The sequence below is a fragment of the Netta rufina genome (assembly GCF_964035555.1).
Source record: "Netta rufina genome assembly, chromosome: 18".
NCBI lineage: Eukaryota > Metazoa > Chordata > Aves > Anseriformes > Anatidae > Netta > Netta rufina.
In genome coordinates, this window is record NC_140142.1 from 4,730,327 (window position 1) to 4,745,169 (window position 14,843).

At 51.1% G+C, this 14,843-nt stretch overlaps 2 protein-coding genes across 2 annotated transcripts; both read left to right on the forward strand.

The window, feature by feature from the left end:
* Positions 1-225: 225 nt before the first annotated feature.
* LOC311216303 (olfactory receptor 14C36-like) lies at positions 226-1,761 on the forward strand (the record flags this gene model as incomplete). Its single annotated transcript, XM_084297848.1, has 2 exons — positions 226-938; positions 1,686-1,761. 2 exons carry the CDS (start codon positions 226-228, stop codon positions 1,759-1,761), a joined length of 789 nt encoding a protein of 262 aa, XP_084153974.1.
* A 10,161-nt stretch (positions 1,762-11,922) lies between these two features.
* On the forward strand, positions 11,923-12,858 carry LOC311216304 (olfactory receptor 14C36-like; the record flags this gene model as incomplete). The annotated part of the gene is made up of 1 exon (XM_084297849.1): positions 11,923-12,858. One exon carries the CDS (start codon positions 11,923-11,925, stop codon positions 12,856-12,858), a length of 936 nt encoding a protein of 311 aa, XP_084153975.1.
* Positions 12,859-14,843: the final 1,985 nt, after the last annotated feature.

The window sequence follows — 14,843 nt, forward strand, 5'->3', positions numbered from 1 at the left end:
ACTAGGATAGGGCAACTGGGATAAAATAAAGTGAGGGAAATACTTGCAAGTCTGCCTTCCAATCAGCTCAGTTATTTGCAATGATACTGCAAAGCTCACTGATCTGATATTTGTCTGACTTTGAGTTATCCACCCTTCTGTTTTATTTCCTATTTTCCCCAGAGAAGCCTGTTCTAACATTGCTCTGCCTTATCTTCAACAGACAAGCAAGTACAAAGTCAGAAAATGCCCAACATCAGCTCTGTGAGCGAGTTCCTCCTGCTGGCATTTGTGGACACGCGCGAGCTGCAGCTCCTGCACTTCACGCTCTTCCTGGGCATCTACCTGGCTGCCCTCCTGGGCAACGGCCTCATCCTCAGCGCCATAGCCTGCCACCACCGCCTCCACACCCCCATGTACTTCTTCCTCCTCAACCTCGCCCTCCTGGACCTGGGCTGCATCTCCACCACTCTGCCCAAAGCCATGGCCAATTCTCTGTGGGACACCTGGGCCATTTCCTATCAAGGGTGTGCTGCCCAAGTACTTTTTTTAGCCTTCTTTTTTGATGTAGAGTATTCCCTTCTCACTGTCATGGCTTACGACCGCTACGTTGCCATCTGCAAGCCCCTGCACTATGGGAGCCTCGTGGGCAGCAGAGCTTGTGCCCAGATGGCAGCAGCTGCCTGGGGCAGTGGCTTTCTCAATGCTGTCCTGCACATGGCCACTACATTTTCCCTGCCCCTCTGCCAAGGCAATGCTGTGGACCAGTTCTTCTGTGAAATCTCACAGATCCTCAAGCTCTCCTGCTCAGATTCCTATCTCAGAGAAGTCTGGGCAATTCTATTTAGCATTTTGTTAGCATTTGGTTGTTTTGTTTTCATTGTGGTGTCCTATGTTCAGATCTTCAGGGCAGTGCTGAGGATGTCCTCTGAGCAGGGCCAGCACAAAGCCTTTTCCACGTGCCTCCCTCACCTGGCTGTCACCTCCCTGATGATCATCACTGCCATATTTGCCTACCTGAAGCCCCCCTCCATCTCCTCCCCATCCCTGGACCTGGTGGTCACAGTTCTGTACTCAGTGGTTCCTCTAGTAGCGAACCCCCTCATCTACAGCTTGAGGAACCGGGAACCAAGGGATTCCATCAGGACTCAGCAAATTCACCTGCAATACTATGCCTAGTATTAGAAATTCCAACTATTCTCAGAAAGAAAATAATATGATGTCTTCTGTTATTAAATGTGTGTATTATTATTTTCTCTCATTATTGCACTTTTGATTAAATATTATTTCTAGCCCCCTACAAGTCAATTATTTTCCTGTAGAAGATGGCTTCCTGTGTAAATAAACCTAATAAGAAAGCCATCAGAAATTCGTTGGTCTGAGCTGCAATCTCTTCCAATCTTTTCTGGAGCTGGGGGAGCAGCCCCAGCACGCAGGAGGGGCTCAGGACCAAGAGCCCAGCTGACACATGCAGGAGAAGCCCCGGTGGCCCTCGGGGCTGCCCCTCACTGCCCGCTGGGCTCTGCCTCTCTGCTGCCTTCGGGTCGGGGCTGCTGCTTCCCTGGAGCCATGGCCATGGCCAGCAGCAGGACATGGCCTTTTCGCTGATTCTTTCTTTTTGGTTCCTCATTGCTTTCTTGTGCTCTTGTATCTGTCTTAGTCTCGAGGTCTCATATTCATTGATGACTGTCCTGTTGTCTTTGCAGTGTCTGTGGCTACAGACAGCAGCAGGCACTGTGCAGCCCTGGTTCACAACTGGCCTACCTGCTAGCACCACAGTAACAGGAGGGTCTTTCTCAGGGCAAACCCAGGACCCTGGACACCTCTTCCAAATGTGCTATCAGAAATGGAGCCAAGAGGTTGCTCCCTGCTCTTCTGTTTCCTGGGGTTTGTCATGGAGTGAGGGACAGAGGCTGAAAGTCCCAGGGTGGTCCCTGAGGAACCAAGGGCTGGGCCAAGAACTCCTTTTGTGGCAGCACATGCCCAAATAGACAACACTGCCCACTGCAGTCAGTCAGATGGCCAATGCCAGCCTGGAGATGTCAGGAGATCTGCAGGGACATGGTGCTCACTGGGTAGTGATTAGAACCTCATAACATGTATGAGCATCCAAAGACGGGTCTGGTAAAGGAAAAGAGGAATCTGAAGATTTGATGGGCTAAAGGAGGGCTCTGCAATGCCAGAAGACGTGGTGGAGAGCCAGCAGGTGAAGGCCCGTAAGACTGCAAAGCAACAGTGGAGATTCTCCTTATAGGCTCCTGGGCTAGGTCTGGTGCAGCACTCGCCTGCCCTTTGTGCCCTCAGAAACACCCCATGGCCCTGCCCAGCACTGCCCTGTGCTGCTGAGGCATCAGGGCAGATGGAAAGGGGCTCAGCAGCAGAGATCCTCATGGAGTTGGGTCTGCTGCTCACCCTGAGCAGCATGGGCAGGGGGGAGACCCAGGGCACCACAGCCCCTGGCTCTCACAGCAGCACCGCCAGCTTGGGGCCCTGCAGGGATCATGGAGAAGGAAGCAGCAATGGCCAGCCAGGCTAGCACAAACACAGTGCCCTGGGCAAGGCTCCCTGGGAGCAGGGATGGCCCTGGGGAAGAGCAGGGCAGCATTGCTGGGCCTGCACTGATGGGTAAAGGGAAAAGGAAAACTCTTTGTGCAGGCCCCTGCTCGGGGCAGGCTGCTCTGTGGCTGGGCCAGGCCTCTTGTGCTGGCCTGGGGAGCGGGGCTGGCCCTGTGGGGCACAGGCACTGTGTGCTGGGGATCTGCCAGGCAAGAGAGCAGGGCTCCTGCAGCTTCACGGACCTCCATCTCCTGGCACCACGGACACCTCCTTGCTCCATGCATCCAGCAGATAAACACCTATCGGCCACCTGCTTTCTCTTCTTCTAGAGGAACTGGGGACAGAATAACAAAACCAAGTAAAACTCACAAATTTTGAGCCACAGAAGGCCCTGATGCTCTGCAAACACTGCTCAAAAACGGCGACCAGAACTGTGGGTCACCAGCACTGCTCTGGTCACATATCCGAAACACAGCACCTCATGGGCTGCTCTGCAGAGACTAACTCTGTCCCAGCCACAGCCAGTACAGGTCCCCTGATGAACAAGAAGGTTCCCTCCGAGCTCTGGAAAGAGACAGGAAATTGCTAATAAGCACCAGGACAATTGAGGAAGCCCAAAGGCCCTTCTGAAGGGTCACTAAGTGCCACCTGAGAGGCAGTGCTGGGCAGTGGGGAGGGCCAGGAGAAAGACTTGTGAGAAGGCTGTGAGAAACAAGGACACTCAGGGCTTTAGCAGATCCTTAAAGTCCTGCCTGAGTCCCCAAATGGAAAGCAGGGTATGTCTGTGGGTGGAGAAGTAGCCAAATCTTGGGACTGGGACAGGGCTGAAGGTCCCTGCGTGAAGCTGGACTGATGGAGAAGTGTCCACCTTGCATGTGTGCCTCAGCCTGGGAGCAGGGGCCTGCCTGCGGTGCGGGATGTCTGGGCTGTGCTCAGCCATGCCCCAGGAGATGACCTTGCTCTCTTCCTCCCCACCACTCCCCACACGGGGCAGGCCCTCAGGAAACACCCCTGAGCCTGGAGATGCACCAACCTGCTGCGGTGAGGTGCCACTACTGCAGGGGAAGAAGGGAGGCTTGGAGAGACACGTGGAGTCTGCGAGCAAGGGTGGTTTGGCCTGCGGAAGTGAGTGCCTGGGTAAAGTTACCCTGGAGCCATAGGAGCCATTCTGGAAAGGAAACTTGTAGGCAGGAACAGAACTTTTGTGGCACTGCAGAGCTGCTGGGCACATTGTGCAGGGTGCTCTGATGGACATTTGTGTCCTTTTCCATCGTGTATTAAGTGCCACTTTTCTCAGGAATAGAGTACCCAACAGAGCACTGACAGATAGTCTAAGATCATGAAAGGCATCATAAGCATGCCCCTAAAAAGATAACTGATATGGGGAAATCAGGAGAAGACAGCCCAGGAGAAATGTGAGACTGAGAGGAGGGAATAGGGGCTTGGCCAGCCAAAATTAAGGATTTTGTAGAGGTAAGAGGGTTCAGGTTCTGCTGATGCTGCCATAACTGTGACTTAAAATAGTCATATGAGGCTATTCCCTGGCTTCAACCTGTAAAGTTAATTCCTAAACCTAAATGCTACTCAGCACCCTGACAGGAATCCACTACTCTAATGAGTGACCTCAGCGTACCCCTAGAAGACAAAACTCAGCCCATAGCTGATTCATCCTAGCTCTTACTCTCTTAATCACTCTGATCTCTGCCCTTAATAGTAGCATTAAAATGGTATATTTAAAACTAGAAAACTGCTTAAGAGACCTAAACCAAACCCTAAATCCAAATAAATGTGAGGGGCCATGGATCTAATCAGCTTGTGGGTCACAAGGAGGAGATGGGTGGCAATGCTCTGAGAAGCTCAGCTCTGCCTCAGCAACTCCTGCCCCAGCAGGAGGAATGTGACTGTGGCAGTGACTGTGAGGTCACTTCTGTCTCTGCACTTGATAGGGCAGCAGCAAGAACGTGTCACGGAAAGGGCCTGTGAGGTCACTTGTGTCTGGAGGTGGCAGGTCAGCCTTGACTTCTCCCTGGGAGCTGCACTTTTGGGTTGACATCTGGCAGTGGCCCTGCTAGGCCAGCAGAAGGCACCTGCTTGGCATGCTGACTGGGGGATCCCCTCTGCCTCCAGAGCCTGGAGGACCCAGGCAGAAAGAAGGCCCCCATATGGGTTGTCCTGTCCCTTCTGCTTGAGTCCATGAGTGGGCAGCAGCAGGCACAAGCCTTGGCTATGTGTAGCCAAGAAGCTGCAAGGCCAGCAGCAGGCCCCTGGCTTGGAAGCTGCTGCTGAGGTGACTTGCGTCTGGTTTGCTGACAGGCTGCAAGGAGTCTGCTGGGTTGGGATGCCTACTTCAGGAGTGGTTTCCACCCTGATGGAACTTTCCTTTGCTAGTAGGAAAGAGCAGGGGAGAAGAAACTCAACAAAGTGCACCATGGAAGTTGCGCACTGTCCACAAGGAGGAAGAAATGTCCCTCAGAGGGTCATGCTGTGGTGCCAGAGGTAACCCTCTTATCAGACCATGGCTTCATGTTTCAAGGAACAGCTGGTGAGGGTTGACGAGACATCGGTGAAAGCAAGCGATGAGAGCAAGATGGTGAACAGAGATTGGTGTCTGAAGGCTTCAAGGAAATAGGACAAATTGTGGGACAGCATAGTAAAAGCTACATAGGAGAAGGCAGAGGGTGCTAGCAAGAATGGAGGGCCCAACAGCCCTGAGGTTTTTGTCCTCTTGACTAGAGCTTAGGAGGAGAGATGTTATATTCATTGTGATGGGGTCTCATGGATTCCTTACAACCCTGTGCAGCAGCTCAGAGGTGTAGTACCACTGTTCTTCTCATGGCATCACACTGCCCACCACATCCCACAGACCCCAGCAAGAGCCCTGAAATGGACATAGGGGTGCAGGATCTCCTCTCACATTTCCAGGGGTCAGGCCTTGGCTCTTCTGCTTCACTAAAACCAACAAAGACATTTCTCAACACAGTGCTTTGCCTGGCTGTAACCATGGCCTCCAATTATCTGCCCTAACAAGTCCCTGGGGAGGCTTTGTTAGTAACAGCCCTAAGTGGGGCCCATTAATACTCCAAGTCACTTCAGCTTTTCTTCCTGACTTTAGTTTCTCTAGCAGTTGCATCATTCTCCTCTCAGTACCTGAGCTTGATAGACTCAGCACCAAAATACGCCATGGAACTCATTAAAATGCAGAAATTCCTAACATCTCCTCCATAGTTTTCTTCAAGTCTTCCCAGCTTTTGCACCTAATTGCAGAACTTGCATGCTGTAGTTAAGGAATAAGTTTTCAAAAAGCACCTAAAAAAGATCTTTTCTAGTTTTAAAGGTTGATTTTTCTGCAATTCAATTTTGAGCATCATTCTCCTATTGCTATTGATCCAGGGTGACTTCTTTGGAGACCTCCATAGGGAGGAAAAGCTGAGACTGGAGGTCTGACACCTCCACTGCAAGCAGTGGTCTTTGTCCCTGTAAATGCAGCCCAGCCCAGCACGGGAAACCCTTTATAAGACAAGTCCGGGGTTCTTTGGGAAAAAAAATAAAAATAAAAATAAAAATAAAATAAAATAAAATAAAATAAAATAAAATAAAATAAAATAAAATAAAATAAAATAAAATAAAATAAAATAAAATAAAATAAAATTGAAATAAAATAAACTCGAAATGACCATTGGAACCTGAGAAATACAGCCTGAATCTTACTAGAAAACTGGACATCCATGGTCACTCTTGGGTCTGCTGTGGAAAACTCAGAATGAAAACTAAAGAAAATATTTCTTTAAGTGGCTGTAGCTGTACCCATGAGCTTGGCCTCTTTGGGGAAATTGTCCCCTTCCAGACACTGAAAACTAAATTGAGTAATGTGAAAAGACCTTCCCAGTCAATAGAGTAGCTATTGATTGGGCAGCTCTTTTCACAAGGCAGCTATGTCAAAGCCCCACCGGTGGTGCCCTCTTGCAACTTTGAAGTTCCCTCTCCTGAAGCAGTCTATGCTGAGGATGCACATAGCCTCCGAGCGAGTCCCAGTAGGCTGCTTTTACCATTCCTTCCCAGTTAGACTCAGTTCAACCTCCAGTACAGTTAACTTTTGGGATCCCGCTGTCACTCCAGAAATACAGGTGGGTTCTAACTCTTTCTGGCTTGATGGCAAAAGGATATTCTGTGCACCGGTGTCCAGTAGAGCCTGATATGTTTGTAGGTGTGATGTGTCAGGCCATTAAATATACCCAGTCCAGTAAACCTGATTGTCCCTTTCCTCCCTGCCTCCCCCTGGCTGGAAGCAGGACCCCTCTAGTCCTGCTCATAGTATTCATTACGGTGCATGGTAGATGGCCCACTGGAAACACATCCAACCATGGTAGGGGAGAGGGCACTGACAGCCATGGGATGAATTTCAGTGCAGGAGTTGGGGCCCAGCAGAGACAAGGAGTCAAGGCAGTGTGCTGGGGGAGACCAGCAGAAGCAGCCCAAGGGGTGGTGCTGCTTGTGAGGACATGTTTGTGGCAGCAGCCGGAGTGGGCAGCAGCTGTGCGCAGGCGAGGGGAGGCCAGGAAGCGCATGGCAAGAGCGCTCCTGCCAGCAGAGCCAAGGCCAGGACCAAGGCCAAGGGCAGAGACAGGCCCAGGGCAGGGGGCTGCAAGGGTCATGCTGAGCTGCCTGCCCCTGCAGCAGCCGCCCTGGCCCTCAGCAGATGTGCTGACTGGCACGCACAGGGAGGTGCTGGCGTGCATCAGAGAGCAGCAAGGAGGATGCTGGAGAGGGCTGGGGCCAGGTGGGTGGCAGAGCCCCGTGCAGGGGCTGGCTGGGGGTCCCCTCTGCTGCAGCCAGCGCATGCAGTGTGGCAGGAGGAGGGCAGGCAGGGCTTGTGGCCACCTTACTGGGGAAGAGCCCTGATCCGGAGGACAAAGCTTTTCCTGCTCGGAAGGCCAAGCAGCTCCAGCTTCTCCCCACACCTTGTGTCTTTACCCCCTCCTTCTGCACCACAGGGCAGAGGCAGGCCCTGGGCCCTTCCTGACATCCCTGCATATCCTGGTGAAATCACCAGTTCAGAAGGACATTTGGTTCTCTTCCTGTTAGAATAATAAAACCAGATTTGAAATATGTTGCTATGTTTAATTAGATAGAAGATTAGAAACTTTTTATGTCTGATGCTACCTTAGTCACTAACACCTTATCTGTAAGGCCATACAAAATTGTAACCAAGGATGGAAGAGAGGGATAAGATAATCTAGGGCTGGAGTATGTACCTGTAAAGAATAGATGAGGAACTTGTGGTATACAAGCAGTGCTATAGGCTGGGAGATGAGTGGTTAGAATGCTGCATGGTGGAGAAGGACCTGGGAGTGATGGTTGATAGTCAGCTGAATATGAGCCAGCAGTGTGCTCAGGTGGCCAAGAAGGCCAACAGCATCCTGGCTTGTATAAGAAGCAGTGTGGCCAGCAGGGCTAGGGAGGTGATCGTCCCCCTGTACTCAGCTCTGGTGAGGCCGCACCTCGAGTACTGCGTTCAGTTTTGGGCCCCTCGCTACAAGGACATGGAGGTGCTCGAGCGAGTCTAGAGAAGGGCGACGAAGCTGGTGAGGGGCCTGGAGAACAAGTCCTACGAGGAGTGGCTGAGGGAGCTGGGCTTGTTCAGCCTGGAGAAGAGGAGGCTCAGGGGCGACCTTATCGCTCTCTACAGCAACCTCAAAGGAGGCTGTAGCGAGGTGGGGGTTGGCATGTTCTCCCACGTGCCTGGTGACAGGACGAGGGAGAATGGGCTAAAGATGCACCAGGGGAGTTTTAGGTTAGATGTTAGGAAGAACTTCTTCACTGAAAGGGTTGTTAGGAATTGGAACAGGCTGCCCAGGGAAGTGGTGGAGTCACCATCCCTGGAAGTCTTTAAAAGACATTTAGATGTAGAGCTTAGGGATATGGTTTAGTGGGGATTGTTAGCGTTAGGTCAGAGGTTGGACTCGATGATCTTGAGGTCTCTTCCAACCTAGAAATTCTGTGATTCTGTGATCTTCCCCCTTTCTTTTTAATTGGTCATATCTTTGCCAGATATCAGAGACCCGTGCAGTGCCACATGAAATAGTTAGGAGTTATTTTGAAACCTCTTTGTTCTCTTATCCGAGATATCAGATACTTGCCCCATGCAAAAGTCAGCAGTTTTTGGAAACTCTTTTGCTCTCTTATCCCCTAGACCCGAGTCTCAAAGTTTACCCTTCAAACCCTCTATTGACACGAACTGCTAGATGATTCTTTTGCAAGATACAAGAACTATATACATTAATCACGCTGTTTCACTTAGACGTGTGGTTATAACAGGGTATGTAAGACAGAAGGTCACATTCATCATACCATGAGGCCCCTAGCATCGTTCATATCGACATGAATCAGATGAACATATATCACTGTTAAATGCTTGAAAAGGAGGTGTTATCACCCTGGCATTTCCAAAGAGACACATGCCACTGCAGTCTGCTGGGTCTTGGCCTGTGCTTACAGAGCCACAATCAATGTCACTCCAGCCTCTGTGAAAAGCCCTGCAGTCACTCCAACCCCTCTGACAGACCCTGCAGCTACTACAGCATCTGCAACATGCCCTGCAGCAACTCCAGCTCTTTCCTGGGCCCTGTGTCTGAGCCAGAAAACCAACCTGTGTCTGTATCACTTGCTCCTCTATGCAAGAAAAAACAATGGATGTGAAAGTCAGTTAGTCAGAAGATGCAGGCTTCAGAAAAGCTGGGCCATCATATGAGTAGGAGGACGAAGAGAAAGAAGTCATAAGAGCATCAGTAATCACACGATCCCTATCCCTATGCTGCTCTGGTGCTGGGAGAAACAGCGCCCCTCTCTGGAATTAGAGGGCAGGAAGGCAGATATGGTGGGCACACACTATGTGCCACCCTGTGGTTTTACCGGTGTGACCATGGAGAGGACATGAGAAAGTGCGATGGACAATCTAGAGGCACGGGTATGTGAGTGGCAAGGAAAAACAATCACTAAAAGGGGTTCTTAGAGAACTGCTGGTCCAATTTCCAACAGGCAGTCCTACAGACACAGTACTGAATACTATGAGCAGGACTAGAGGGGCTGTGCCTCCAGCCAGGGGGAGGAAGGGGACAGTCGGGTTTGTTGGACTGTGTGGATTTGATGTCCTTGCACATCAGACCCACAGAAGTATCAGGAGCTAGTGGGCACCACTGCACAGTGAACCCTAATGCCATCAAGCTAAGAGGGTCGAACCCATTTGTATGTCTGCAGCGACAGGGGGATCCCAACACTGAACTGTACTGGAGGCTGAAGTGTGTCTAAGTGGGAAGGAGTGGCAAAAACATTATTGGCACTGGCCCAGAGACTCTGTGCATCCTTGGAAGAGACTGCTTCAGGAGAGGATAGGTATCTCAGGGACCCAAAAGGGTATCGGTGGGCTTTTGGCATAGCTGCCTTGGAGACAGAGGACATTATACTGTTGTCTGCCTTGCCTTGGTCTCTCACAGGACCCTTCTGTTGTGGGGTTGGTGAGGGCTGAAGGACAGCTGGTGCCAATCCCTACCACAGCCGTGCACCTGAGTCAGTATAGCACCAACCGAGTGCACTAACAGAGGCCTATCGTGGCCTGAATGAAGTCCCACAATGCTGAGTGCTGCCATGCCAGCAGCATGATTCAGACTGCCCTGGAAGAGGAGGAAGCTCCTGAGCACCTGCACTACGTCGATGGCATCACTGGGTGGGGTGACACAGCAGAGGGAGTATTAGAGAAAGGGAAGAAAATACTCCAAATTCCTCCGAGAGCTGATTTTGCACGAAAAGAAATTAAGGTCAAGGGACATGCATAAGAGATCCCGATGCCGGCTGGCCAGGGTCAGTGGGACCAATGCTCAGGGATAGGTTGAGCATCGGTGAGGGGTTTCTCAACAATTGCATGGTGCATCACTTGCCTTGTACATATTATTATTAATATTATTATAGTTATTGTTATTATTAATATTTTATCTTCATTTTCTGTCTTTTAAAATATTAAATCATTCATTATTGTCTGCGCCCTTGTGCTTGGTGACACACATCCACTTTTCCTACACATCAGTGTCACCTTCACATTGCCTTTGTCTCCTTGTCCTCACTGCCTCCAGGGTTCTGCTCTAACGAGCTCCAAGGGAGGCTGTGTCAGTGCTGGCCCTCAGGGGGACACTGCAGGAAACTTGCCTCTGACTTGGACTTCTGCAGAGATGTCTTCAATTGTCTCTGAGTGCCTGAGGTTTGTGGGCTCATCAGCAAAGCCCCCAGAGGGGTGATTGCAGTGCCTTGGGCTGGTGCTGTGCTGCTGAGCTGGGCCGGGCTTGTGGGACAGAGAGAGCTCGTGGCAAGAGGGCCCTGGAGCAGAGAGACAGCTGTGCCCAGGAGCAGCTCCTCTGCACAGCGCAGCAGGGCTGGGGGCACTGCCTGCAGAGACAGAGTGCTTAAAGGCAGGCAGAAGTGGCAGGATGCACAGAGCTCACTGGGGGAGAACATTTCCCAGCCCTGAACACAGTAAGTCTCTGGATGGAGGGCAATGCAGTGGCAGGTCCTGGAGGAAGGAGAAGCCGGGGGTGCAGGCAGGGGTGTGCAGGGCTGCGGTGCAGAGCAGGGTCCCTGCTGTGCCCCAGGGGCTGTGTGCCAGGGCAGGGCCTGTGCTGCTTGCCAGGCTCAGCACTCAGTCTGCCTGGGGAGCTGCCCAGGGGCTTGGGCAGAAGAAGGGCAGGGCAGGAGCTGCCTGCAAAGAGAAGGCACTTTCTGCACTCTCTGCCTGCCTCTTCCTGCTCTGATTGTGGGGTAGGCTCTATATTAACAGGGTAGTGGGGCAGCCTCTATGCTATCGGCGTAGTTGGATTTGCACTGGTGACTGAGCTTCCTATTCCATTGAATTGAGACACAAACAAGTTAGTGATGCACCTGAGAATATCCCTTCTCTTCTCTCTGCTTACAGACTGCACCAGGGCTTTTCTGAGCTGTTCTTTAGGACTTGCAGACAAGGGGATGTGGTTTTTCAGCACAACCTCTGTGTGCATCCATCCCGCAGGTGAGTGCTGCAAGCAGCCAGCAGCTGGGTACCAGGGAATGGACAGAGCAGCCCTCCTGGATGTGCCCTCTGGTTTAGGTGTGCCTCCACAGCAATGACATTAACCATTTCACTAGATTAGAGATGTCCCACTGGGGACTGATGGGCAGAAGTGGTTGCTGTGTACAGGACGCTCAGCAAGCAGAAAGCAGGACTCCAGACAAGGAGATAGACAAAGGTCCTCTTGGAAACGGGTAATGTAAGGCTTTTACTGGGAATTTTAGTCAGAGACTTTACTCATAAGAGTTTATACTTTATATTTTCTTTCATTTCGCAGGCTCTATGTCCAAAGTCAGCAAATGCCCAACATCAGCTCTGTGAATGAGTTCCTGCTGCTGGCATTCGCAGACACGCGCGAGCTGCAGCTCCTGCACTTCGCGCTCTTCCTGGGCATCTACCTGGCTGCCCTCCTGGGCAACGGCCTCATCCTCAGTGCCGTAGCCTGTGACCACCGCCTCCACACCCCCATGTACTTCTTCCTCCTCAACCTCGCCCTCCTCGACCTGGGATCCATCTCCACCACTCTGCCCAAAGCCATGGCCAATGCCCTCTGGGACAACAGGGCCATCTCCTATCAAGGGTGTGCTGCCCAACTCTTTCTCTTTGCTTTCTTGGTTGGAGCAGAGTATTCCCTTCTCACTGTCATGGCCTATGACCGCTACGTTGCCATCTGCAAGCCCCTGCACTATGGGAGCCTCCTGGACAGCAGAGCTTGTGCCCAGATGGCAGCAGCTGCCTGGGGCAGTGGCTTTCTCAATGCTGTCCTGCACACGGCCAACACATTTTCCCTGCCCCTCTGCCAAGGCAATGCTGTGGACCAGTTCTTCTGTGAAATCCCCCAGATCCTCAAGCTCTCCTGCTCAGATGCCTACCTCAGGGAAGCTGGGGCACTTGTTCTTACTGTTTCTTTATGCTTTGGTTGTTTTGTTTTCATTGTTTTCTCCTATGTGCAGATCTTCAGGGCTGTGCTGAGGATGCCCTCTGATCAGGGCCGGCACAAAGCCTTTTCCACGTGCCTCCCTCACCTGGCTGTGGTCTCCCTCTTTGTCAGCACTGCCATGTTTGCCTATCTGAAGCCCCCTTCCCTCTCTTCCCCATCCATGGATCTTATTGTGTCAGTTCTCTACTCAGTTGTTCCTTCATCAGTGAACCCCCTCATCTACAGCATGAGGAACCAGGAGTTCAAGGATGCAGTAAGGAAACTGTTTGGATACATGCTTCTTTGCAATCAATAATGTTTGTGAGTTCCATGATTATTTCAGGAACTGTGAGGAAAATTTTTGTTACTATATTTCTCTATAAATATTTTCTACATTTTTTTTCTTTTGATTTAAATTATGTTATCCTTAACCTGCTACCTGATTTTCTTATTTCTATTTTTTCATTTATAGTGACCCAGTCATCTAATTATTGAAAGAAGCAGGTTATGTAGAGAAACATAATAAATTAAAAACAAAAACAAAACAAAACAAAAAAAAACATCAGAACTACATTTTATCAGCTGCCATCTCTTTCCATCCCCTCTGGAGCTGGGGTAGCAGCCCCAGCACACAGGAGGGGCTCAGGGCCAAGAGCCCAGCTGCTACATGGAGTTTGGGTGGGGGCTGTTGCTTCTCTGGAGCCATGGCCATGGCCAGCAGCAGGACGTGGCCTTGTCACTGCTGCTCTCTTTTGGCTTTCAGTGTGTTCTCCTGTGCTCTTTTATTCGGATAAGCTGTCAGATCTCATAGGCCTTGGTGACAGTCCTGTTCTCTCTGCAGTGGCATCCCTGTGACTGCAGGCAGCAGCAGGCACTGTGCAGCCCTGGGTTACAGCTGGCCTCCCGGATAGCACCACAGTAACAGGAGGGTCTTGCTCTGGGCAAACCCAGAAGCCTGGACGCCTCTCCAAAGCTGCTGCCAGGAACATAGCCAAGAGGTTGCTCCCTGCTCTTCTGTTTTCTGGGGTTCTAGTGCCGGGTTTTTCACCTGGGGCTCAACAACCCCAAACAGAGCTACAGGCTGGGAGATGAGTAGTTGGAGAGCTGCCTGGCAGAGAAGGACATGGGAGTACTGGTTGATAGTCGGATGAATATGGGCCAGTAGTGTGCTCAGGTGGCCAAGAAGACCAACAGCATCCTGGCTTGCATAAGAAGCAGTGTGGCCAGCAGGTCCAGGGAAGTGATTGTCCCCCTGTACTCAGTTGAGGTACTGAGAGGAGAGTGATGTAACCACTTGAGAAGCTAAAGTCAGAAGGAAAAGCTGAAGTGACTTGGAGTATTAATGGGCCCCACTGAGGGCTGTTACTAACAAAGCCTCCCCAGGGCCTTGTTAGGGCAGAAAATTGGAGGCCATGGTTACAGACAGGCAAAGCACTGTGCTGAGAAAAATCTTGGTTGGTTTTAATGAAGCTGAAGGGCCAAGGCCTGACCACGGCCACTGGGAGAGGAGACCCTGCACACCCATGTCTGGCTCAGGGCTAGTCTTGGGGTCTGTGGGATGTGGTGGGTACTGTGATGCTACTAGAAGAACTTCATTTTGACACCTCCGCAGCCCTGCACAGTGTTGCAAGGAAGCAATGCCAACTGTCAGCATGCCAAGCAGGTGCCTTCTGCTGGCCTAGCAGGGCCACTGCCAGATGTCAGCCCAAAAGTGCAGATCCCAGGTCTATGTAAAGGCTGACCTGCCACCTCCAGACACAAGTGACCTCACTGTCCCTTTCTGTGACACGTTCCTGCTGCTGCCATATCAAGTGCAGAGACAGAAGTGACCTCACAGTCCCTGCCACAGTTATGATCCTCCTCCTAGGGCAGGAGATGCTGAGGCAGAGCTGAGCTCCTCAGAGCATTCCCACCAATCTCCTCCTTGTGGCCCACAAGCTGATCAGATCAGGATGAGCAAGAGAGTAAAGATAAGGAAAAGGGGCTATGGGCTGAGTTTTGGCTTGAAGGGATACTTTGAGGTCAGGCATAAGAGTAGTGGATTCCTGTCAGGGTGTGGAGTAGCATTTAGAATTGACAATTAATGTCAGTGATTAAAGTAGTGCAAGGGCTTTACATGACTATTTTAAGTCAGCGTTACAGCAAAATTAACATTGCCTGAATGTTCGAACCTCACAGAAATCATTAATTTCTGCTGGCCAAACTCCTTTTCCCTCCCTCAAATCTCACATCTCTCCTGGCCAGGCTTCTCCTGACTTCCCCATATCAGTCATTTTCTTAGGGGCAGCTTTCTGATGGCTT